Source organism: Pipistrellus kuhlii, unplaced genomic scaffold (genome assembly GCF_014108245.1).
Source record: "Pipistrellus kuhlii isolate mPipKuh1 unplaced genomic scaffold, mPipKuh1.p scaffold_m20_p_5, whole genome shotgun sequence".
In the NCBI taxonomy this organism is placed as follows: Eukaryota; Metazoa; Chordata; class Mammalia; order Chiroptera; family Vespertilionidae; genus Pipistrellus; species Pipistrellus kuhlii.
The window spans coordinates 1,208,177-1,231,450 of NW_023425551.1; the positions used below are offsets into that span (position 1 = coordinate 1,208,177).

The following is a 23,274-nucleotide window of genomic DNA, read 5'->3' on the forward strand; positions in this document are numbered from 1 at the left end:
GTTCAGAAATGAAACTATAATAACTGAAATAAAGAATAAAGTAGATTAGATAAAGTACTTGATCAAATCAGTGATTTGGAAGATAAGGTAGCAGAAAACATCCAATCAAAACAGCAAAGCCCAGTCAGTGTGGCTCAGCAGTTGAGCATCACCCCATGAACCAAGAGGTCATCGGTCAAGGCACATATCTGCCGACAGAACCTTAAAAGAGACGGCCACTCATGGAAGCATACCTTAGATGGCAGTAGGGGCATGTGTGATCTCAAGGGTTGGGCAGATCGGGAATGATTTCCAGAGGAAGTGATGCTCTGAGCAGAGACTTAAGTATAAAAAGAAGGCACCTGGGGGAAGAGCCAGAGAACAGCATTCCAGAAAAGAAAGAACAGCATCTGCCAAGTAAAACTCTAATTCTCAGATGGTCAATATAAAAACCGGGAGCAGAAAACAGCAAAATGTTCATGCTTTCTAATCTACTCCTTCTTTAATAAGAAATTGGTTTACTTTTCTACTGTCACCAAATTTTTCTGACTATACAAAAACTGTCCAGATATATTTACTAAGACACTTTTTAAAATATTACTGATAAGCAAAATTGAATGGTTAGCATTTCCCATATATATATATATTTTTAACTTTCAACACAACTTTAACCCTGAAGACTCTTGAGGAAGATTTTTCTATTTTTTTCCCCCCAGATGAAGAGATTTTTGCTCAGAGGAGACCATAAAGTATGCTTTCTAAACTGTCCTCTCTCTTGTTTATTATGGAACAGTAAGGAATGAGTAATTCACTCCTTTCCCAGCAGTATTTCAACATTCTACCCCACTTAATTCTACCGGACAAGCGGTACAACACAAAGGTGTGACTTTACACATTCGAGCTGGAAAGAAAAGTTGTTTTTTAAAAAGCACCAGGGACTCCTAGATCTTGTTATAATGATTAATCCCAAAAGTGACTACGTAAGCACACAAGGATCCAAATTAGTTACGAAAGGTTAACTTTGAAATGGAAATTACAACTAAGTTATACAGCTATGAATTAACTTTCATTAACTAGTTCATGTCCCTTTTAATACATATGGGTAAAAAATCATTTATTTTCCAAGATTTAATACATAAAACTTAACTTACTCCTAAGTTCACCATATGACTGTGTCAAAATATAACCTTCTGAAGTTTCTAACAGAAGTCAAGACTTTACACACTTGTATTAGCCTTTCCCTGTGTTTGTGAAGTAAGGCTGGACTGGTCTCAGAGTGACACAACTGAATTCAGCAGAGGAGGGAAAGATTAGATTCAAAGAACAGATAATCCTTTTAAAACATGCAGTTACTATTTAACTTTCTTGGGTAGTGAAGAATTGACCAATTCAAGTTTTTCTCTTCAAAGATAATTCCTTTCTATTCTGAGTATACCAGAAAAGATTTTTAAAAATTATGATTGTTTGAAGGTAAATGCATCTTCAAGAAAACATGTAAGCGTAATACACAAGAAAATGGTATGGAAGAGAGCCAAAGCCATTCTCTGGTGAATCTAAAGGGAAACCCAGCTCTACCTGGCATCTCCAGATATTGAATTTATTTGTCATCACTTAAAGCCGGAGCCTGAGCACTAGATGAGTCTTAAATGTTAAGAACATTAGCTGTTATTAGTTATTGAAAGAATGTTCCCACCTCCCGATTCAAGGGAAGGGAAAAGCCCAAACCAGTCAGATGTTGCTAAGGGCAGCGTGTGGGTAGTGGGCGGAAGGGAAGCCACGGGAACAACTTTCCTCTCCAGGAACAAGGGACAAATTCTCTTGGTTTGATGGAAGAATCACCAGAAAATAGGAAAACCAGAAAACTGAGGCAGGGTCACTTCTTTGCGCTTCCTTTAAAAAATAAAATTTTTTTAAATGGAAGGGTTTGTCACCACAGGCACATGGAAATGAGTCCCCTGTGCAATAGTGATTAGGAAGGAACTGGAATGTGCCCTCACAGTGGTGTCCAGATAAGCAAGGAGGAAGTGCTGATGCACGCTTTAAGCAGGCTTGTATTTAATGGGAGCACGCCCAAGTCAAGTTTAATACAAGAACCACACCACCTCTTTCAGCGTGGTGGAAAAACTAAGTTCAGCTGTACCCACCAAGTAAAATCCCCACTGTGTGCACCTGAGCTAGCTGCTAAGCCGGGCCCCCGCTTAAAGGACAGACCTGGTGGCATGATCAGCAGGTCAGCGCCAGCAATGCCCCAACACTGACCGCCCCGAGCTGCAGCCACCCAGCTCTGAAGGCTGCAGGATGGATGTCACCTACGACCGTGTCACCTCTAATTTCCAAAATGTGTGGCAACAAACCTCAAAATCAAATTTCCTTAGAAATCCTTGGCTTGGGTTCAGTTTTGTTTTTAAAAGGCCAACACAAATGATACATGTTTTAAAAGGTGGCAAGTCCTGTCACATCCGGTAACACCAAGGAAGAGCACAGACACCAGTCTTTTAACAAAAAGGTAATTGTCTCAGGGCCGGCAGGCAAGCAGGTTCCTGGGAGAGGAATCTCCATTAAAACATAGGTGGATTCTGAGCGCACACTGAATGACATCAGACAGCCTGATCTTTCAAAGGGATTTCAAATGTCTCACCCCTTTCCGAAGTTATCCCACAGACACTCAACCTCCACAAAACTAACCCAACGGAAACTTGGGAGATTTCAAACCTAAATATGCAAGAGGGTTAAAGGTGCTGATGTTTATAAGGGTGCTGATGGGTATAAGGGTGCTGATGTTTACAAAGGGTAAGGGTGCAGGACAAAAACCACTTGCAAAAGCCAAGCCGCCCCTCGCACCACGTGACTAGCTCCGGGCGGGTCCCCAGCTCCGGTCCCGGCGGCGGGATCCCGGCTCTTCCCTCCTTCGGTCCGGAACTAAGAGCCCCGGGACAGGGGCGGGGAGGGCGCCCCCTGCAGCCGCAGGCGGCGAAGAGGGGCCGCCGACCCCACGTACCAGCCCCGAACCGGCCCCGAACCGGCCCTGGCGAGCGGGCCCCGCGGAGGCGGCCGCTGGCCCAGCCCCAGTCCCGGCTCCGCGGCCCCGGCCGGGCCTCCCTCCGGCGAACGCCCCGCCGACAAGTCCCTCCCGCTCCGCGTCTCCTCACACCGGAAAGCAAACCGCGAACGGGAGGCACGCACGGAGGCGCGGCGGGAGGGAGCGCGGGGCATGCGGGTGCGGGGCCCCCCCCCCCCCCGAGTCCCGCCCGCGCCCCGCGGTCCCCGAAGGCCTCGGCCCGCCGCCCCCACTCCCCGCGCCCGGCCCGGCCCGGCCCGGCCCCCGCGCCGGGCGGCGCCTCACCTTGGCGGCCATGGCGGCGGCGCTGCGGGCGGCTGCGGCTGCGGCTGCGGCTGCGGCTCGGCCCGGCTGGGCGCTGGGCGACTCGGCCGCCGCCGCTCCGGGCTCCTCACTCCGCTGCGGCGCCGCCCCCGCGGCCGCCTCCCGTGGGCTGTGCGGCCGGCGGAAGCGCCCGGGGCCGGGGCCCGGCCTCCTGCCCACGGTCCGCCCCCGGGAGCCTCCGCCCCGGCGGCGCTCTGTGCCCGCCGCCCCGCCCGCCCGGAGGCCTCGGGGGAGCGCCCGCCGCCCGCCTCAGGGGGAGCGCCCGGCCCGAGGCCTCAGGGGGAGCGCCCGGCCCGAGGCCTCGGGGGAGCGCCCGCCGCCCGCCTCAGGGGGAGCGCCCGCCTCAGGCCTCAGGGGGAGCGCCCGGCCCGAGGCCTCAGGGGGAGCGCCCGGCCCGAGGCCTCGGGGGAGCGCCCGCCGCCCGCCTCAGGGGGAGCGCCCGCCGCCCGCCTCAGGGGGAGCGCCCGTCCCGAGGCCTCAGGGGGAGCGCCCGGAGGCGGCGGCGGGGGGCGGCGGTGCCGGGGCGGCGGGGAGCGCGGGCCCGGGCGGCGGGGACTCGGGCGGTGGGGCCGGGGCGGCGGGGACTCGGGGCCGGGGCGGCGAGAACTCGGGGCGGCGGGGACCCGGGGCCCGGGGCGCGGGGCTCGGGCGGCGGGGCGCGGGGCCGGGCGCCCTGGGCTGCCGAAGGGCGTGCGGCTCCACAGCCGGCGAGCGGAGCAATGGCTTCCCGGTCCGAGCGGCCCTTCCCGAAGGTTCCGCCGGGGTCGGGCGGGCCGGGCGGCGCTGGGCTCGGCCCCGGACCTCCTTCGGGACTGTGACCCGAGTGCAGCCCCGCAGCTCGGCCCAGCGGGCAGGGAGGCCCGGGGTGTCCATATTGTTTGTCAGAACTGCCCTCAGCGGCCCCGGTTTGTTAATGATCCACGGCCGAGCCCGAGCGGCCGCTTCCACTCGGGAGCCAGGCACGCGCCCCAAGACACGGGGGTGCCTCACCCTGTGCCCCGGAGCGACCCCTGGGTGTGCGGGACCCCTTGGTTGTGTGTGATCCCCCCGGGATGTGTGTGATCCCCCGGGATGTGCGGTGCAGAGGCAACTGTCAAGCCAAGCACCTTGATTGGGCGAGGAAAGCAGTATTTACAGTGAATGTCAAGTCTGTGTGCCTGTGAAATAGTCAACTTACCCTCCAGAGACTTCACGAGTAATGTTCAACAGTGGAGTTTAAAAGAAGCGCATTTTAAATGCCCAGAGTTTTCTGTGCATTCTTACGTTCACTGAGTTCATGTCCACGGCCATCACGATGTTCATGACAGTGGTCTACGCAAAAGGAGGGTTACATTCACCCACAGCCGCTCACCGTGTCCGGCTTTCACATCCCTTCATCTTCACCCTCACAGGAAACCTCGGAGAAAGTCATGATAGGCCGCTGTGTACAGCCCTAAAGAATCCAAGGCTTCCTTACAAAATTGAACACGACCTTAACCTTGGACCTAGCAGCTCCTCTTCTAGGAATTTATCCTGCTGCCTCCAGATGTGCAGGAGTGGGCAAAGCTGTTCAGTAAAGTGTTGTTCTGTGACAGCCCCAAACAGAAAGTAACCTATTGTTTGTTAACAGGACTGTTTCACTAAACATGCTGTATCCATACAAAGGAAGTTCTAGGAAGCCCACAAGAGAGTGGTAATGTTTTTAAGAGGTACTAATAAAGGTAAAAAGAACTTTATGTGTAGCACAATCTATTTGTGCAAAAAATGGAAAATACTTTGTGTATGCCTAGAATTTTTCTGAAGGTTCATCAGATGCTATTGTCAGAATGTTTTGAAATGTATTTATTACTTTATTTTAAAAATGAGTTTACATTCTACCAAATATCTTGACTAAGAAGAACACACATGCTGAAACAGGTTTGGCTCAGTGGATAGAGCATCCGCCTGCCGACTCAAGGGTCTCAGGTTTAATTCCGGTCAAGGGCATGTACCTTGGTTGTGGGCACATCCCCTGTGGGGGTTGTGCAGGAGGTGGCTGATCGATGTTTCTCTCTCATCAATGTTTCTACCTCTTTATCCCTCTCCCTTCCTCTCTGTAAAAAATCAATAAAATATATTTTTTTAAAAAGAGCACTCACAAGTATTTGGAAAAGCTAAGATTTGAACTCGGGTTAATACTATAGAGTTTTCCATATTCTTTTCGATTTGAAAGCTGGGTATAGCTCCCTGCCCCAGTTGAACAATGCCCGTTTTGATAGGAAGGCACAAAGTCAGGGTCACTCCTGTGACACCCTCAGTTGATGTGTTCCCACAACCAATTCTGGGCACCTGGCACCAAGGAAGCAAGACCAGAATTCAAGCTTTTCCTATTTGGACAATTCCTATAGTCATGGTTTCATTTTTATAAGTAACCATGGAGACACCAAACTCATCATGACCAGTACAAATCAGTTAAACGCTAAAGAAAACGTGAAATCACTTGGTATTGTTGAGGATGAAACACTATGGCATGGTTTTACAGAGCTTAGAAGTCCAGCCACTAATGGAACCCTTAGATGAGTCTGAGTCCAGCTCCCTCTAATATCACACTGGTTGGCATTTGTCATGAATGTAATTACCAAGTACATGCCAATCCCCTGATTTATAGTGTAGAAACGACCAGGGTAGTTAAATGACTTATCCAGGCCACAAAGTAGGCCAGAGTAGGAACAAGAGCCTACTTATCATGGGTTTCCAAAACATGTCACTTTTGAACTAAAAATATTTTAGGTAAGATGTTTGAAGGGACTAGTGTGAAGGGCAAGACAGTCACTGCTAAAAAAAAAAAAAAAAAAAAAACTGGGCAAGAACTCCTGTCCCAAACCTCGTGAGAGCCACCACCTACATGGAAGAACAGAAGCATGACACCCTTTGACCTCATCCATGAAGCCCGGCCACCCCGTCGAACTGGCTTCTCCCAAGCTAGGAAGTAGACCTCCCTCAAGGTCATCCTGAAAAGTCCTGGGCAAACTTGGAAGTAGGCGGTCTTCTGCTTCCAGTTGATCACCATTCACACCTCTCTGTTCCCTCCCTTCCACCTCCTTCCTTTTCCCCAGCTTCCCCAGAGGTGGTGCCTTATGTGGGCTCCCTCAGAACCCAGATCCCTGGCATTGAACTTGGGACACATGCAAAGTTCAGTTATTTCCTCTCCATACAGCCCGAGTTTCCATTACTCCCATTGGTGAGAACACAATTGCTAAGTAAAGAAATTGATTTGCATTCGCAGGCAGCTTTTGATTGAACGTTAGCAAGAAAAAGGTGTGGCTGGAGCAGAGCTATTCCCTTTTATTAAGGTCTTTTTATCAGGCCAGGGAGAGGGAGCAATAAGGATTCCTGGGAAGCCTGTGCTAGAGATTCATCTAACCCTTGCCCTGAGTTTGTCCAGTAACACGTGTTATGACTATAAATCTAAGAAGTTAGAGCACTTTTATTTTTATTGCAGAAATTAATTACTTCATCATTGTAATTCAGAAACTAGCTTCAAAATCACTTTTTCACATTGAAATGATAGTTTTTTTGTTTTGTTTTTTAAAAATCACCTTTTTTAAACACTTGAATTTTCTTAGATACAGCTACAGTGGCTCAGCAACATACAAATACAGCCCCATCCCTTCTCCTTTCTCTTTTCCCCTCCTTTAAAAAAAAAAAAAAAAAAATATATATATATATATATATATATATATTTTGTTGTTGTTGTTGTTGTTGTTAATTTCAAAGAAGGGAGAGAGAGAGATGGAAACATCAATGATGAAACAGACTCATTGATTGGCTGTCCCTCAGGCCCCCTACTGGGGATGGAGCCTGCAACCTGAGCATGCGCCCTGACAGGGAATTGAACCTTGACCTCCTGATTCATGGGTCAACACTGGCAGGCCGGCTCCCTCCTTTCTTCCTTAGGAGCACAGACTTTGCTATCAACAGGGCTGAATTGTTAGTTACAACCCATATCACCTTAGGTACATTACTTCATCCTCAGTTTCCTGACTGCAAAATGGGGTTATTAATAATACCTGTCTCATAGGTTTCTTGTGTGATAATAAGCTCAAAGGACATAGCATGACGTTTTGTATCGATACATAATAAACAGTAAATGTTAGTCATCATTCTGGTTTCTTTGTCTAGTCAAAATTAGATTGTCCTTATGTTCCAATAGCTCACATCCCTACTGAGTGCTAGGTCAACTAATGTGAAACTACTGTGGGGAAATGGAACTATGGAAAATAATGTGAAATGGGATGAAAACGTGTGATGGTCGCCCACTATACATGTTGGGGAACGGGAAATGTGGAGAATAATACAGACCCCTAGGTGTGGAACAAGAGTATATTTTCTCTCACTTTTTGAGTTAAATGAGGTTAAGGTGAGCCTCGGGGTGATGAAAATAAACATCAGAGAGGGGAGTGACAAGTGCCTTTCTATCACAGTAAATGTATCTAATCCTCAGCTTGTCTCAAGGCACTGTTGCAGGTGTTGGAGATAAAAGTCCCTCGTCCTTTAGACCTTAGAATCTAAAGCGTGGGGGGGTAGGCAATAAACCATAAGTACATATATGACATGTCAGGTGCCAAGTATGTGCTCTGATGGGAAATCAAGCAGAGCCAGGGCTTTAGAGAAATGGGAAGATTGTTCTATGTAAGGCTGTTCCTTGGTGTTAAACTAACCAATGACATGTGTAAAAGTGGATGGTTTCTTGTTTGTTGTGGTTGGTTGGTTGGTTGGTTGGCTAACTGGTTCCATGTTGACTAAGTCATTCTCTCCCTCCATTGTCTGGGAGACACAGCCCATGTAGCATGGGAAATGGTATCCAGACCTGGAGATTTAGCTGGAACCTGATGGCTAGCACCTGAGCAGGCAGGAAGGAGCATAGGTAATAGTGGGAAAAGGCTGGAGTTGACAAAGCTGCATACATGGCGGGTGGCATGAGCAGGCAGGGTTAGGCTGCAACAAGGACTGTCTGCTCTTGGTTCTGCATGAGGCTGTTTGCTCATTTTTGGGTAGTCCCGACTCCCGGAAGGAAATCTGCGACAGAATAGTGAAATCGGTGCAGTGATGGTGAGACTGGCTAACAAGTTGGCTTATAGCCTTTAGAAACCTTGACGTCGCCTAAAGCATTACCCTAGGACCGTGGTCGGCAAACTGTGGCTCGAAAGCCACATGCAGTTCTTTGGCACCTTGAGTGTGGCTCTTCCACAAAATACCACGGCCTGGGCACGTCTATTTTGAAGAAGTCATGTTAGAAGAAGTTTAAGTTTAAAAAATGTGGCTCTTGGCTGGGCCCAGAGTAGCTGGGCCTGGAGCAGCCAGGCCTGGAGCAGCAGCAGCCAGGCTGGGAGCGGCAGTGGCCAGACCCGGAGCAGCTGGTTGTGGAGCAGACCAGAGCAACAGAGGCCAGGCCCAGAGCAGCCAGGCCCGGAACAGCTCGCTCCTCAAATGCCCATGCCCCAGGGCTGCCTCTCAGACATGGCTGGAAACTTTTGGAGGAACTTGAGGGTCTGCTGAATCAAGTGAAGGCTTAGATCTGGATGTGTTGAGTTAGTATAGCGCTGGGGTGTTGATCTGTGAGTGCCTTGTGTGGGGTCTGGATGAGGTTGGTTGATCTATTTGGAAATGTCTTTTGTGTGAAGTGTATCCTTGGGCATGTGGAGGTATTATTGATTTGAGAAAATGCTAAGTAACTGATTTACTACCTGAAAAATTTAAAGTTATGAAAGTTTAAGGTCTCTTGCTAAAAGGGAAAAGGGGGTGTGGTGGATGTGGGAAGAGACTGAACATAAACTGTGCACCTATGGATGAGGACAATGGGGGGTGGGGAGGGGGCGGAGGGTGGGGTGGGAACCTAGTGGAGGGGGGAAGAAATGAGGAACCTTTGTAATAATATGAACAATAAAGATTTATTTTTAAAAAATGTAGCTCTCAAAAGAAATTTCAATCGTTGTCCTGTTGATATTTGGCTCTGTTGACTAATGAGTTTGCCGACCATGGCCCGAGGACATTGCCTTGATTCTTTGACCTGCTATGGACAGACTAATGTGAGTTCTCAGAGACATAATTACAGGCAGCAGCTGCAGCAGTAGATGCATAGCACAGGCTTTGTGCTAGCTTGTGTGTCATTGCTCAAGTCACAAGCTATGGGAGTTACTGTCAAAACTACAAATCCCATCTAATATCAATATGTGAGCACACACAAACACATGATTCCTTCTTGGTGGAAGGTAGGCTAATGACAGTGCTGCTAACCACAAGCGCAGGACATCTGCTGCCACCAGCATGTTTATTGCTGGGCGTTGCGAATATATAACCTCAGTCCCCCGGAGAACTGTTCTCCCCAGGCCTTGGGTCAGAGAGGCACCCCCGTTGAGTGCTGAGTGGTCAGCTGGTAGCCCTGGGTTTTCCCAGTCCTTGTCTTGGAGCTCATTCTGCTGCTTGCCACGCGGGCGAATCTGAGCAGATTATTTAATATTGATCCTCCGTTTTCTCATTTATAGTGATGCTGCTCTGACACTCGTTCAGAAGATTTAGCAAACCACCTTTAGCTGGAGTAGCATGCTAGTCTAACAAATCTCAGTGGTTATCAATAGCTGTCCGCTTGGCTTTAATTTCTTATTGCGGTTCTCAGATCTACAACCAATTTCCTCTATACTGTCCCACAATCATTATGGCTTTTTAAATGATTTGCATCCAGTAGCGTTTATGCTCATCCTTTCTCCTTTTCTTTTGCATTCAGCCTTCTCTTTCTCTTTCTTTAGTATCCCCTTTCTTCATCCTCATTGTGTTTTAGTTCGGTCATTGGATATATTTAATTTCTTCCCTCACGAGTCTAACATCTCTAGTTTGTCAGTATTTTCACAGACACCTCAGCAAGTTTTCTGCTTCTTAAGGTCAATTAGCCTTTGAGTAAGTCAGGAAATGTCAAAATGCAAAATATTCTTTTCTTTAAATAAGTCCATAAAAACAAATCTTGTAAACACAAGTTCTGCATTAGTTTTAAAATAAGTAACAAGTTTAACGTTATACTTTGTAGAAAGAGACGTTACAAGCTTAGTTTTTTTTTTTTAAGTATTAAACAAATAATTGTTCAGAAACACATATGGTTCTTATAAACAGACACTACCTGCCAGCTACCTGCGTGTGTCAATATTTGGAAGGGTGAGGTTTGCAGGTGGCGATGGTTAGGTCATTGACTGGAGTGACAGGAACCAGAGTCCTGGCCCGGTGGCTCTTATTAGAGCTAATTCAGTATATTAGCTACTTTTAATTTCATTCACAAACATTTATTGAGAGGCTAAAATGTGCAAAGAACGCTGGTAGATAAGCCATAAAAAATGAAGTTTATGCTCCCCCAGATTGTGAAATGTCATAAGGAAAATAGGACACGCCTCCTGCGCCCACAGAGGCCTTAAGTCTGTCCTGACTGTTTATTCATTCTTAACTAAACAAATGGAACCAAACTCTCATGCTGTTGCCTGAGAGCCATTGGGAGAAACACCTGTCTTTCATAGACCATGTGGTTTCAGAAATAAAGAGAAGAGAAAGCTGTGAAAAAGCAGAACCATCAAGGGAGTCAGTCAAACCACACTGTCCCAACCTCAAACCCCAACACTCTTGCCCCAGGGCTAATGCGCCTTGCAGACATTCCTTTCCTCAAATGTCCTCCACCAGTATGTGACAATTAGAGACCCATTTAGCAGGCTTTCTTGAAAATGTAAGTGGGTGATTTTGTTGTTTTTTTGTTTTGTTTTTTGAGGATTAAGAAATTTCATTTATGGATAATAAAGAACATTATAAACTGATGAACAAAAAGATAGATATAGAGACAGTAAAGCAACAAACAGACTGTCAAATTACAGCAGGGAAGGTAGGGAGATATGAGGGAGATAAGAGATCAACTGAAGGACTTGAATGCATACATATAAGGACTTGTATACATCCAATGAACGCAAAACTCTGGGGAGGGAGGGTATGTTTGGGAGTGGGAGGAGAGGGTAATGGTAAGGTATGTACACATATAATACCTTAATAAATAAATAAACAAATAAATAAATAAATAAATAGAAATTATCCATCCCTTGTATAAAACTAGTTTGATAAATATTCAGTAGAAAGAATTCATTGAAACCAGGGGAAAGTGAATAATTTTGCAGCGTGGTTACTAACTCTTTTAGAAATCAGACACTTATGCTCTGAGCAGGCCCAGGTCACGTAAAATAGTTGTCACCCATGACTGGTATACTCAGGAAACGTCAAAAGAAGGTGAAATTTGAGCTATATTTTGAAAGACAGTTAAAATTTAAGATTTTTCAAAGTACAGGGAATGGTGTGATTAAGGACACAATAGAAGTTCAGGCTGTATTCTCTGATGTCAGCGAGTCCACGTTTACTGGGGCAGAGGTTGTCATGTGGGAGATCCAGATAGAAAGATAGGCACAGGGCAGGTCATGACTTGGGGAGGCCAAGGAACCCATTGGAAAGTATCTTCAAGTAATGCTGCTGGAAATGAATCTGACGGTGTGTGTAGGAAGCTTTGGAGCAGGCCAACCCAAGGGGGACAGAAACAGATGGCAAGGCCTTTCTCAGTAGTTGGAGGTATTGGTTCATGTAGATAGCTATGCTACCCTATTCTGAAATGCCCCACTTCCTTCTCTTCCCTAGGAATTTTAGATAAAGAGAAATCATATGACCATTAGATTTTTAAAGATCAGAACAACATTGATAAGAGCAGAAATATCCAGACACCTTCTATGTAAATATATACATATAAAAAGCCAGTGTCCATGGTGACCAGGACGACTAAATGACCAGTCACTATGAAGTGCATTGAGCATTTCTCAGTCTCTCCCTCGCAGCCCATAAGCTCCAATTGCAGTAAGGTGAGCGGGCAGCCAGTGAGGCAAGCATCAGCGGGTGGGTGGGCAGGGCTGCAAGCAGCTGCAGGCTACTGTGCGCGATTTTGAGCTGGGCCTCTAGTAAGTAGATAAAATAGCTCCTTGGCCTGCTAATCTAACAATGACTAGATTAAAGGCATTAATGTATTTGAAGAGAGGAAGTGCCTTTCAGCAGAGGGTGCTTGATCTGACTTGGAAGCAAAGAAAAGAGGAGGCCCTGCCTGCATGGCTCACTGTTTAGATTGACCTATGAACCAGGAGGTCACAGTTCGATTCCTGGTCGGAGCACATGCCTGTTGTGGGCTTGATACCCAATGTGGGGTGTGCAGGAGGCGGCTGATCAATGATTCTTTCTCATCACTGATGTTTCTTTCTCTCTCTTCCTTTCCCTTCAATTAAAAATATATAAAACTATTAAATCTTTAAAAAGAGAGAAATATAAATAAATAAATAAACAAACAAGTAAATAAGAAAAGGAGAGTCCAGAGGCCAAAGGGACAGGAGCACTATGCAGGACTCTGGTGCCTTTCTTGTCTTGACCTCGTGGGGAAGGGTCAGGTGACCTTGGCCTGATTCCAATGAACAATTTGCAGAGCAAGGTTAACTCGCAGCCTCCATTCCAAGCTCAGAAAGTCCTCCATCCAAAGCGCTTGCCCAGACCAACAGAAGCTGCTGGCAGAAGGACTCAGTGTCCCGGGCTCTGGGCAGTTACAGCTTCTGCCACAGGAGGATGAACTGGCATCCTGAAGCAGCTGCCACTCTCCGGAGCCTGGTTCACGGGAATCTGCTCTCAATTTAGACACAATTAAGATGGTGACAAATCCGATTCTGAGCCTGCGGGCGGGGGCGGGTGGCTACAAAGGACCAGGAAGGGGCCCTGAGGGAACAGGCCACAGTGGTCGTCGGGTGACCGACCAGCCTTCCCCAGAGAGCGCAAAGGGATAGAGAGGTAGAAACATCGATGAGAGAGAAACATCAACCAGCTGTCTCCTGCACAACCCCCACCAGGGATGTGCCTGCAACCAACGTACATGCCCTTGACTGGAATTGAACCCGGGAACCCTCAGTCCGCAGGCCGATGCTCTATCCATTGAGCCAAACCGGTTTGGGCAAGTCCTCTCATTCTTACACTCACGCACTGTCTCCCTCCTACACAATCTATAATAATAAACACATCAAATGCTAATTAGACTGGATGGCCAAGCAGCGGAAGGACTGTCCAGACGACCTCTGAGATCATGCTGTGACACCCACTGGCACCAGGCCAGCCAAGGTAGGTGCAACACAATTGGTCAGGGGCTCGGCCATCGTCCCATGATCAACGGCAGAGGGAGGCCCAGGCCACTGGCCAGCGGGCTGCGTGGATCGGGGTGGGGGGTGGGGGGGGGGAGAGGCCCTCCCTCTGCAAGGGAAGCCCAGGTCCCGGGTGCCAGAGGGAAGCCGGTGTTGCAGCTGGGGGAAGGAAGGCCTACTCCTGCACGAATTTCGTGCATCGGGCCTCTAGTATTGAATAAAATCTCAGACATCAGCATCTCATTGGTAGATATTTCAGTACGCACATGTAAGAGACATTTTGAATGAAGAGCATGCAGGACTTAGTGCATGTGGAGAGGAGAAAGGTCATGCGGCTCTGAGGCTGGATAACAGTACTTTAGACATTTTCTCAGCATCCCGTGGGCGCCAGGCACTACTTTCGGCGTCTTCCATACGAACTCTTCTAGGGAAGCGGGAAGCCATTAATAGAAACGAGGTTCCAGGGAGGAGCCGGGTCACACTTCCTTCCTCCGCAGCTGGGCCTCTGCGCCTCTGGAGCGCACATGCTCTCTGAAGAGAAGTTGTGGTGGCCGGGCCCCCGCCCCTGAAGGGAGGGCCTCGGGAGGAGGCAAAGGGGTGAGGAGCAGTGATGGCAACTTGGCAAAACTGTTGCAGTTGTCTCGGTTTCCAGATCATCTAAATATTCTGTTGCCAAGACAGACTGAGCTTAAGTTTCGGAAGGAAAGTAAATATTTTGCGATTGGTTTAAATCACCCATTTCCACTTGACAGCGATGTGGGGATTTTCGGCTGCGTGGGAGGTGGGCACCCCTGACCTCCTCGCTGTTCAAGGATCAGCGGCACAGCAAGGCCAAGTGATGGTTTGGTTGCTACCAGCTGCCATTTCCATGTGATCTCAAGATTATTTTGTAGAAAGTGAGATGCGGGTAGCTGTTTGATTTGCTTTACATTTTTAAAATGTTTATAGAGAAGCTTTCGGATGTTTTACTTTCCCCACTAACAGCTGCATGGCCAAAGCGGTACCCATGGAATAAGGTTTCACAAATGTGCCTCTCTTCACAATTACCGAGTATTTGAGAGAGTTCGAGAAACTGTTACATCTGCTGAGGATAAACGACTCGGTGTCCAAGGCCCCTGCAGGGAGGGAGGGTTGGGACTCAGGAAATGGGAAAAGGCCTAGCTCCATGGTCTGCAAACTGCGGCTCTCGAGCCACATGAGGCTCTTTGGCTCTTCCACAAAATACCATGGCCTGGGAGAGTCTATTTTGATGAAGTGGCATTAGAAGAAGTTTAAGTTTAAAACATGTGGCTCTCAAAAGAAATCTCAATCATTGTACTGTTGATATTTGGCTCTGTTGACTAATGAGTTTGCCGACCACTGGCCTCGCTGATGGGTTTGCCATGCAGATCAGAGGAAAAGAGGCCTTTCACTGGTTCTTTTTAAAATAATGCCGTTATATAAACTAGCTCAATTTTAGGCTAACGCTGTTTTGGCTGTTTATCTTTCTTAGCAGTCTGATGAAAGAAAGAAACACTTTTATTCATTTTTGTGTGCGTATAAAATGTTCATATAACAGCTTTCAACTCACAGACTACCAGTGGGACGGGTGTCTGTTACTGTGGCAGGCACTTACTAAGCTGACCTCAGTGCCGGGCCTGCGGCCAGGAAAACCTGATGCAGGAGGTGAGCTGTAATACAGCCTTTCCTCCCCATCTCGGTATGTTCCTACCCATCTGGGTATGTTCGGTACCTGACTTGGTGCCTGACCAAGACCCTCACTAGAGCTTTGCTGAATGACTGCATGTATGCGGAAATGAACACATGGAAGGGTGGGAGGGGACACCATAAACATATTCGGTCGCACCCTCGTCCAGATGGTGCTCTGAAGGTGTTTTGGGTGAGATTAACATTGGAATCAGTGCACTGTGAGTAACATTGCCCTCAGTACTGTGGGTGGGCCTCCAATAATCAGTTGAAGGCCTTCAGAGGAAAAAAAAAAAAAGACGATGTCGCCCCTGATGCAGAGGGAATTCTACCAGCTGCAATGTCAGCTCTTCCTGCGCCTCCAGCCCGCCTGCCCGCCCTGCAAACAGGGCAGAGCCGGTTTCTGTTGCTTGCGGTATGAGCCTTGCCTAGTAAAGTAATATTGTCGTTGCTGACAAGCTGCAAACACCAGAAAAGGACAAAGAAACAGAAGAAATTCACACAGACCTAAATACAATTCATTTAAGCTGCCCCCCACTTTCCTTCCAGATCCCTCTGTCCGTGTTTTACACAAAGCATTTGCACGTGCATGGAGTTTTATTCTGCTTGTCCGTTCACATTCATCCTAATGGGTTTGGCGTGCATTAAGTCCTGATCATCTTACTGAGGCGCCTGGTCCCGCTCCAGTCCTCTGATGTGTGCTTCCTGTTCCTTACCCCTCCTCCTTATTGCCTCTGGTCGTCTGGGATCTGTGTGTATTCGATTTGTGGGCATCTCCTAAAATGGTTTGGAAATACACATTCTGTTTAACTCTAAGGCGACCTTTAGGTTTAAGGGCCACATGGCTAAAACCTATGTCTAGTTTAAAAGTTAAGAACAACGTTTTCCCTTATGTACAGATCTCCTTTCCCCTACCCTCTCCCTGTCTGTGTGTGTCTCTCTCTCTCTCTCTGTGTGTGTGTGTGTGATAACATAGGTTAATTATTTGCTCATAAAAATATTTTTAAGAATTGTTTTTTTCTTAGTCAATTTTGAAATCATATGCTCCCAAATCTGTACATCTTAAATTGGTTTCTATCATCGTCATCATCATCATCATCATCATCATCAAAGAACTGTTCTTTGAGTGATATTTTCAGGAAGGTGTATGATGATGCATTTCTTGTCTGAGGCCATTTGGTCACTTTCACACACCAATGCTGAGCTGGCTCGCTCAGAGAAGTGCTCGCAAACCATTCACAGGAACTCCTAATGGCGGGAAGTCAGAGCCCACTGCTGCTTTCCAGCCCTCCTTCCTGTGCTGGCTCAGGGGAAGGCAGGTCTGATTCAAAAGAGTAGTAATTTTCAACCCAACTCCATCTGCTCTGAAGGCAGCGAGAAGCCCCACATGCTGGCCAGGGCCTCTGCCGTCTCTGAGCCCTGTGGCCTGCGCGTGCACACTTGTAGGCACTCCACCAGGAGGCTCAGAGGGGCTGCAAGGCAGCGGGGTCCGCTGCCACGGTAACCCCAGATGCTGGCCCCGTGTGAGTCCGCTCTTCCCCATTTCCTAGCCCTGTTCACAGAGGCTGCTTTTGACTTCCTTCACTGTGTGGGGTAAGCGTCTTTGGGTGCAGGTATCTGAAATGAACTCGCTGCCACATAAACCAAAAATGGAACTCGCACAGATACAGGAAAGCTTGACGGAGCCCAGGACAGTGAACAGAACTGCCCTTGAGGAGGAAATGCGAAGTCCACGGGACTCTGCTTCTTAGTGCTGGTTCTGTCTTCAGTGCTTCACAGAGGAGGGGAAATGGCGACGTCTCCTGAGAGCTCTGACGGCGCCTCAGGAGCCCTGGACGAAGGTGTCCCATCATCTCCGTGACCCCCATGGGGCTCCTGGTGCAGGGGTCTGGAGGAGGCGACATCTCAGAGGTCACCCCTCTTGGTGTCCGTTAGGACCTCTGCAGGGGTGCTGGGAGGGGGAAATGGGGCTCCCATTGGGGAGTAGCCTTCACCAAGCAAGCCCTCCCCTACCTGGAGCTCACAGCGCCTCTCTGCCGGTTTCCCCGCGGCCAGGTTTCTGTCTCTGGGTCACCTGAGCCCCTCTGGCCCTCCGGGGGCATGGCTGCCGGGTGTTGAGGCTGCTTTGGACTTGCATCTTCAATTCTCTCCAAGGTGCCCAGGTGTGAATGCCCCTGCCACCCTGTTTCCTGTCTCCACAACGTGCCGCAGATCACGTGAGCCACCCTTGATATGACAAGCAGTTATCTGTGGTAAAGCACAGGTTCTGGTCTTTATCAAGAAATAAAGTTCATATGTACACACACATGTGTACATATATACATACACATATGACTATACGTAACTACCCACAGAAATAATTTAAGAGTACATATTCATGTACCAAGGAAGCACTGAGAGTAAGAAAGAAAGGGGGTGGCGCCCAGATTCCTGGAATTCAAGGCAACCGAGAGCTCCTTGCCTCACAACCTCCTGCGAATCAGTCCCGAGCCGGCCGCCGGGGCCAACTTCCTTTATTCCTGCAAGGCCCAGTCTTCAGTCCCACTTCCCCATTCAAGAAAATACTGATTTTGTTCACCGTTTCTTCTTAAGGTCTGACATCGTCTTCATTATGGGAAGCTGAGAAGCACAATTGTTGCCCAGCTAGTTTGGAATTTTCAGAGCAAAGATGCTTTGACTGTTACACTAATACCCAAGGTTGGTCAACGCAGAAATGGCATTTAGATTCAATTAAAAGACTATTTCCTTCACCCAATGTGCTTTTCAATATTGCTCACATGAAAACTTACAACAATCACACGTATAAAATGAGAAAGAGTAAACAATGAATGATTGTAAAGGAGTTTCCTCATTAAAAAAAGAAAGATGAACACATGCAACTTACTTACCTGTTTCAGCAGTCTCTGAGGGCATTGTGACACAGTAGCAGGAAGAATACTACCCAGAGATTTAGGGAGTCAGAAGACTGGGGTTTAGTCCTGCCTTTACAGTGAAACAATGATTTATGTAAGTCCTATAGGTTGTCTTAGCCTTGGTATCTTCTTGGGAAAGTGGGTGGAAAAGATATACTTGGAATACTCTAGAATTTCATCATGCAATGTGACTAAAGGATCAATGAAGCCCTTATTGTCTCCCTGTGGGAGCTCCTTTCATGCCCCGCATGGCTCAGGGTTCCAGTTCAGGGTTTGGGTTCTGGAAAAGGGCTGCATACAAATGAAAAGAGACTAGAAAAATATTTAATTTGGAGACAAGGGGGCCAGGCGGGAACCCACCTCTAGTGGGAGAACTGCTGCTAGTCTCGGGCCTTGCCATCCCTTTTATTGAGACTATGGGATACACCCATTACCCTTAAGCAGGTTTGGGATACTCAAAGCCCTTAGGCAGGTAATAAGTGGATTATCATATCAGAAAGGATTTACATGATTATTTGGTGGGGAAGTTGCCTCAGTTACAATTGTCTCAGTTAGATAGGGAGTGGTTGGCTCTGACCTTTCAAAGCTTCAAGGTTGACCAGCCTTCTACATCAGTGTTTTTCAACCTTTTTTGGGCAAAGGCACACTTATTTCATGAAAAAAATCACGAGGCACACCACCATTAGAAAATGTTAAAAAATTTAACTCTGTGCCTATATTGACTATATATAAAGTAATTCTCTTGAATAGGAATCAAATAAACACAAAGAAAGTATTTTATAATTACTTTATTATGAAATATTAAGTAAACAAAATAGTGAAAAATTATAAAATTCTTGTCTTGTCTGCACCTACGGCACACCAGGCAACGTTGAAAAACGCTGTTCTACATCTTTCTAATAGTGAGACAATGATCGGTTTCCGGCATCTCCTCAACAAATCCGCCAGGCCTCAGGCTTCCACGGAAGGGTGGTTCTTCAACGAGACCCTTTGGAGCCATCAACTGGTCTCTCTGAGGCTGCCACGCACAGAATGTGCTCAGGATCATCCACAAGTCATACAAAAATAAGTCCTCGGCCGTGACGGACTTCTCTTTCTTACCTTATTTAGTGACTGCAGATTTGCCATTTGGAAGAAGACCTGTGCTAGGTCCTAGGGTGGCCGAGTCGGAGGTGGGCACAAAGGTGGTAAGACAAAGTCCCTGCTGGCTGAGGAACTGGTAAGCTGGTGGGAGGGGAAAATGCGCACATGGCAAAACAGCAAAGGCGGATGAATGAAAATGGAGGGGGGCATATCTTCAGCACAGCATCCAAACTCTGATGCTAAGATCCTTGCCTTGGAGAAATAGGCTCTTCAGGCTTTAAATTCTGTGTGGAGGCTGCTGAAGTGACTGCCATCTGATGCTTTTCCAAAGTGGCTCTAGTGTCATCACTCCAGCGCCAGGTGGAGACAGGAACAACGGCCGGAAGTTAAAGAGCCCAGAGCGTCCTTTTGGCAGGGCCGAAGGCAAAGCAAACACACTGCCCTCTCAATGATGAAAGGAATCCACGAGGACTCTCTTAAGAAGGAAGGCCGCGGAGCTCCTCAGACTGGGCAGGCAGGAGCGTTGCTCCCTTTGATTCCCCATAACCCCAATTAAATAGACCAGCACGCAGGTATTTGCAGCAAGGGTTGGTTTCTGCTGGATTATTTCCCCAGAGCTCTTGTTAAATGGTTTCTTCACAGTCACGCGGATAAGTATCTCCTACGCTGATCGGAAATGTTAGTAATTAGTCACGTGTTGATGCTCCTCAGTGCTGACTCCCGGCTGAGACGCTGGTAGGAGAAACGCTGCCATCACCCCACCCCAACAGGAGCTCGTCCACTGGATCCAAGTGTTTCCTGGAAGTGGCCTCAGCAGCCATCGCGGGCGGACTGGCGGCTGGTCACAGCATTGACACCGCACCGCAGTCTGACCAGGAAGGAAGGTGTCACATTGCCAAGTGCTAGAGAAGTCTTTGTGGAGGAAGATGGGCGTTTCAAAAACATCCATGAGCACACTCATGAGTCTCACTTATGTATTCACGCGACAGTTATTGAAAACTACCAAGGACCAGGCTGGGGGGCGGTGGCTTATGGCTGTTGCAGGCAATCCAAGCAGGTGACTGGCTGATGAGTCCCGGAGGGGGACTGGTTGGCAATCAAAGGCAGAGACTAAATTCATTCTTTGCCTGGCTCGTGGGAGAAGGCGTTTCCATGGTGTGATTTAAGACGACAAACATTTCTTCTGAATGGAGCAGACAACAGGAACAGGGGAGTCCTGCCAGTGATTCAGACTCACGTGCACACGCAGTTTGGGACAGTGAGGAACTGGAGATGGAGGCAAAACACTCAGCAGCACCAGCTAGCCCTGCAGGAGCCTGAGAGACGCTCGTTTAAAAATTTGCTAACACAGTCTGCTTACACACAGAACAAAATGAAACAGCAAAAGCAAGCTTACTGTACAAACCCACAGTCACAGACCGCAAATGCACTAAGTGACTCAGATGAAATTTGTTCTCATCCCATGGTTTCCCAAGAGGATCCAGCAATGCTTATCAAGAGGGTTAGGAGCTGTGGGACCCAGCCAGCCGTGAGGCCTGCGGCTGCTGCTACTGAGGGAGTGAAGAACGAGCCAGATCAGGAACTTTCCTCAGACGGAAAACGGAAGCTGCAAACTTCCAGATCTCACCAGGTAGTTTCCGTCTTTCAGGGTAAATTCCACTCTGGTTTCCAGTGGCTTTCTGTCACCCTCCACTGCTTTCCGATAGTAAAAGAATGTTCCCTGGTTATCTCTGAGGTCTGTCTCACCAAGCTACTGGGTCTTTACAAAAACCTAATCTCTACAGTCAACCTTTTCCAGAGAATTCTGTGACACGGAAGGCCTCCCTTGAACTCATACCCGGCTCTGAGAGGATGCACACGCATAGGCACACGCTTGACCTTCAGGGCCCACATGCAGCAAGCAGATACCCACACAAAGGCAGGGCCCTGTGGCCACCCAGAGCGGAGGGGACTGGGCCATGGAGGCGTCGCTGGGCCTGACAGCAGTCCCCCCCCCCCCCCCCCCCCCCCCCCCCCGCTTCCTCAGTGGTTTCCTGGATGGAAGCTGCATGCAGAACCAGGTGGCAGGGCCACTGTTGACCTTCCTATGACCTGGAAGAACATGGATGTTGGGAGTTCAACCAAATGGTCTCTTATGGAGTGTGGGTTTCACTGCTTCTCAAACATGTTCTCGTCTTTACAAAGTCCTGGATTTAAAGCAACACTCTCTAGTTGTGATCTGTAGACTCACAGACAGGAGGGACACGGGGGCAGGAGGGACACGCGGACAGGATGGCTGCCACCTGGCTGTTAGAATCACTGCTCTAGAAGGCTCTAGGCAAGCAGCCCAACGAAAGACTTCTTTCTGCCTTAAGGAGGGTGTCGCCTGATGGAACCCTCTGCCTCACATTAACATCAACAGCAGTAACAGATTGTCCTCTCCTGGAGGCAGGAGCTGGTCACTGTGTTGTCTAAATATTATGGTCCTGAGATGCTGACCCTCCAACTGTGGACCTGGGGGTGGCCAGATACAGCAAAAGCAAGCAAACAAATAAACAAAAACAGGAAGTCCAGTTAAATGTGGATTTAAGATAAACAAGAAATCATTCTTTAGTATAAGTACCCACTACTTCTCTTACAGCTGTTACATGGAAACATGGTTTGCCGTCCATCTGCAATTCACTTATTTTAAAAAATATATATTTTATTGATTTTTTACAGAGAGGAAGAGAGAGGGATAGAGAGCCAGAAACATCGATGGGAGAGAATCATCGATCAGCTGCCTCCTGCACACCCCCTACTGGGGATGTGCCTGCAACCAAGGTACATGCCCTTGACCGGAAGGGAACATGGGACCTTTTGGCCCACAGGCTGCAATTCATTTTTACCCAGGGGCCCTATTCAGTGCTGCCAAAGGGGATGGCCCTCTGGCCCAGGAAGCTGCACTCCAGGGAGAGGAGCCTGAGGGTGGGATCATCCCGGTCTCAATCCTGGGAGGAAGGAGGCCCCAGCCGAGGAGCCCAGCTCACACGCCACCCACAGCCACCAGCTGGCCTGCCTTCCACAGCTCCGTAACTACAATATTTAGCTGCAGCAGGAGCTTTCCCAGGAGTGCCTCTGTAATTACCCCTTTGGTAATTGCCACAACAGCCTGTTGAGGTTGGTGAGTATTTCTACTGCCCTGCGTTGCAATCAAGTGGGCAGGGCCGAGGAGGGGGCTGACTCCCGGGCGGCCCAGGGAGAGCCTGGCGGGCAGCAGAGAGCCCAGACAAAGCCAGAGGAGAGGAATGAAGACACTGAAGCCCCTGGAGGCTCCACATTCCACACAGCCCTGTTCTTGCTAAACAACAGCGCCCAGAACAGCCTCCTGAATGGTGAGATGATCTGTTTCCGGTGTGGTTAGTCACCCAGGTTGCTGTACTTTGTGGCGACAGCCCTAAAGACTAGTATAGCCCTAACGGGTTTGGCTCAGTGGATAGAGCATCAGCCTGCGGACTCAAGGGTCCCGGGTTGGATTCCAGTCAAGGGCATGTACCTTGGTTGTAGGCACAACCCCGGTGGGGAGTGTGCAGGAGGCAGCTGATCGATGTTTCTCTCTCATTGATGTTTCTAACTCTCTCTCCCTCTCCCTTCCTCTCTGTAAAAAAAAAAAAAAAAAAAAAAAAAAAAAATCGATAAAATATACTTAAAACAAACAAAAACAACAAAAAACTACTATAATGCCGGACAAATGGTATCACTTTCTCTGCAAATGAACTCAGAGAAACAACATCCCTAAGACCCATCCTGCCCCTCAGACATGACTCAGTGGCCCCTCAGGGGACTCCGCTCACGGACCCCTTCTCTCCCATCCTCCCCTCCTCAGTCCCTCTCTACCTCTTTTTTTTTCTGAGGGGAAAACACCAGTTTCTTCATCTCTTTGTCTGTGCAGAACAGGTTAGCTCCGTAGCCACTGGCCTCTGTCCTCAGAGGCAGCTGTGTGGCTTATCAAAGGAGTGAAGGCTTCTTTGTAAGGAAATTCATGAAGATTCACACAGATAACTGAGCATTTAACTGTCCT

At 48.3% G+C, this 23,274-nt stretch overlaps 1 protein-coding gene across 4 annotated transcripts in view; it reads right to left on the bottom strand.

Moving 5' to 3' along the window:
- The window catches only part of SNX9 (sorting nexin 9), a 61,464-nt gene extending 58,027 nt beyond the window's left edge, over positions 1–3,437 (bottom strand). For 3 of the 4 annotated variants that reach the window (XM_036413529.1, XM_045572846.1, XM_045572844.1), the window contains exon 1: positions 234–269. In XM_036413529.1, the coding sequence (XP_036269422.1) occupies positions 234–254 (21 nt within the window). In that variant the 5' untranslated portion in view covers positions 255–269. Of the gene's footprint in view, positions 1–233; positions 270–3,322 lie in introns of those variants that run through there. The other variant, XM_045572845.1, reaches the window with a different exon arrangement.
- Positions 3,438–23,274: the final 19,837 nt, after the last annotated feature.